This window comes from Poecilia reticulata, linkage group LG2 (assembly GCF_000633615.1).
Source record: "Poecilia reticulata strain Guanapo linkage group LG2, Guppy_female_1.0+MT, whole genome shotgun sequence".
Taxonomy (NCBI): Eukaryota; Metazoa; Chordata; class Actinopteri; order Cyprinodontiformes; family Poeciliidae; genus Poecilia; species Poecilia reticulata.
Genome location: NC_024332.1, coordinates 15,039,134 through 15,041,712, shown reverse-complemented (window position 1 = coordinate 15,041,712; position 2,579 = coordinate 15,039,134). Strand labels below are relative to the sequence as shown.

The following is a 2,579-nucleotide window of genomic DNA, read 5'->3' as shown; positions in this document are numbered from 1 at the left end:
GATGTTAGCTTGTCGATGTCTCAGTTTTATTCGCTGGGAAAATCAATAAGCAGCTTGAGGTGACTCTGCTGCTCTCTAGTGGCGAGAAGCCATAATGTTGGCTGGTAACAATCGGAATGCATTATGGGAGATGTAGTTTGTAGGCAATTCGTGCTGAAAACCTATTTTAAGTCAATCATGGGCCTATAAAACGCTGGGGGGGGGGCACATAAAATGACATGGCGGGCCCGCGGGCCTTGAGTTTGACACATGTGCTCTATATAGAGGTTTTCCTTAGCTTTGATTGTATATGTCACATTTTTGTAATTTATCATTGTTTATTAAACTTTGAAAGCTGAGATGCTGTTAGTATTCTGTCCTAGAAGGTGGTTAGATCTGGCCCTTTTTTATTTGAGCACCTGCCCCTTTAGTGGTCTCYGCACGGCCCTGATTCATATGTTAGAAGCATTATGGAAATATTTTGTAGCAAAATCCTTTTATTAAAGGTATTAAAAACATAGGAAAGTAATCTCATTTGAGAATATAAATGAATAATCTCACACTGAAAGATCACATCACCTGTTCTTCATCGTCGTCTATCACCACCAAATCTCCCCCTTTGTCCTTGCAGTCCTTTCTGCCTTCATCCCAAGTGCCAGACTTTGTAGAGAGGAGATAACAAGAACCGCTGAACATGCTCCAGTCTGCAGGACAGGTTCTCTCTAAAAAAAATAAATTTGTTTGAAGAAAATGTTTTCAAAATCAGTTAGATTTTACAATGTAATTTTGCTTCTCTCATTTCACTAGTCATTAAAATATGAACTATAAGTAGATAATTTCAACCAACTTAAACCAAAGCCTGCATTGGATTTTAAGTCTGTAAATAAGCGGTTTTTACAAACGCATGAGGACTTACTTTTCTTCAACAAACTCTGAAGCCTGGTCACTTCATTAGACATTTCCAAGAGGTTTGCATTCAACTGGTCTCTTTCTTTAGTCATGACAGAAAGTTGGTCATTGCTGGCCTGGAGACGATCAGTCAGATTGTCTTTCGTATCACAGAGACCTGCTGCCGAGCTGGATAATGCATGAGCTGAAATCATTTAACGTAAAATATATCAGAAATGCGAAACGTGTTTGTTTAAGCCTGATAAAATGTTTAAAAATAAAAAATTAAAATCAGTCTAAGACTTATACCACTCTGGATTATGACTTTTTTTCCTGATTTATAGGAAAGGCAATTATTTTCCAAGGATTTGTCACAAAAAAATGAAACAATCTGCTAAAATTTATATAATTCCAATACTTTCAAAAGTTCATACCTTTTGAATGTTTCCATATTTTGCCACATTACGACACAAGTGGTTTACAAGTGAAGTAGAACATTATATATGACTCAAAACATTAACAAATAATTAAAAAGTGCAACTTGCAAAAGTATTCAACCCCCTTTTTCTGTGAGTGCAACTAATTGCCTTCAGAAGTTGCCTGATGACTGCTAACCACTAGAGTCCATGTATCTGATCTGATCTCAGTACGAATCCAGCTGCTCTGTGACGCCTCAGAGGTCAAGAGAATATTGGGGAGCAAACGGCATCATGAAGTCCAAGGAACACACAGGACAGGTCAGGGAGAAAGTTGTGGAGAAGTTTAAAGCAGGTTTAGGCTATAAAAAGATTTCCCAAGCTTTGAGCAGAGCACTGTTCAATCTGGAAATGGAGAGAGTACAGAAGAACTGTAACCCGACCAAGACAAGGACGTCCACCTAAACTTACAGGCCGAACAAGCAGAGCTCTGATCAGAGATGCAGCCAACAGGTCCATGGTGACTCTGGTGAAATACAGAGATCCACAACTCAGGTTGGGGAATCTGTCCACAGGACAGCTACTAGTCATCACTGTACATATGTGRTCCTTATGGAAGAGTGGCAAAAAGAAAACCACTGTTAAAAGAAAACCGTAAGTCCAGTCTGCCAGAAGTCACGTTTTGGCACAGCAAATGCATGTTGGTGCTTTGGTCACATGAGACCGAAATTTAACTTTTTAGCCAAAATGCTAAACAATGTGTGGTGGAGAACCAACACTGAACATCACTCTGAATATACCAAAGCTGATAGAGACAAATCCTAAAAGACTTGCATCAAAAGGCGATTCCACAAAGCTCCCAGTGGAGCTGACTAATTTTGCATGCCACACTTTTCAGTATTTGTCTGTTAAAAATGTTTGGAATCATAAATAATTTTCTTTCATAATGATAATACCATATTGTGTTGATTTTTCACATAAGATTCCAATGAAATATATGTTTGTGGATGTAATATAAACTATGGAAAAGTTCAAGGGACATGAATACTTTTATAAGCTATTGTGTTGTGATGGTATTCATTTATAAAATTATTCCTTCTTTAAATAAGCTTATTTCAAGCCATGGTTTGTGCCTTAAGAAATAAAGCAGAGCGATGAGAGATAAATGTATGACAACAAAACTCACTGTGGAAACCAAGGCTGATGAGTCCAGTAAGGAGGCCAACACTCAGGATCCCCAAAGAGATAATAACCACATAGAGCCTCTTCTTAGAGCTGCTAGAACCTTAAAGACAA

At 38.1% G+C, this 2,579-nt stretch overlaps 1 protein-coding gene across 1 annotated transcript in view; it reads right to left on the bottom strand.

Annotated features, from left to right (window-relative positions):
- Positions 1-2,552, bottom strand: part of LOC103478784 (CD209 antigen-like protein E) — an 8,138-nt gene extending 5,586 nt beyond the window's left edge. Inside the window, exons 1-3 of the mRNA XM_008432838.1 lie at positions 2,470-2,552; positions 896-1,072; positions 559-701 (exon numbers count right to left, since the gene is read on the bottom strand). Of these exons, the coding sequence (XP_008431060.1) occupies positions 559-701; positions 896-980 (228 nt within the window). The 5' untranslated portion in view covers positions 981-1,072; positions 2,470-2,552. The remainder of the gene's footprint in view (positions 1-558; positions 702-895; positions 1,073-2,469) is intronic.
- Positions 2,553-2,579: the final 27 nt, after the last annotated feature.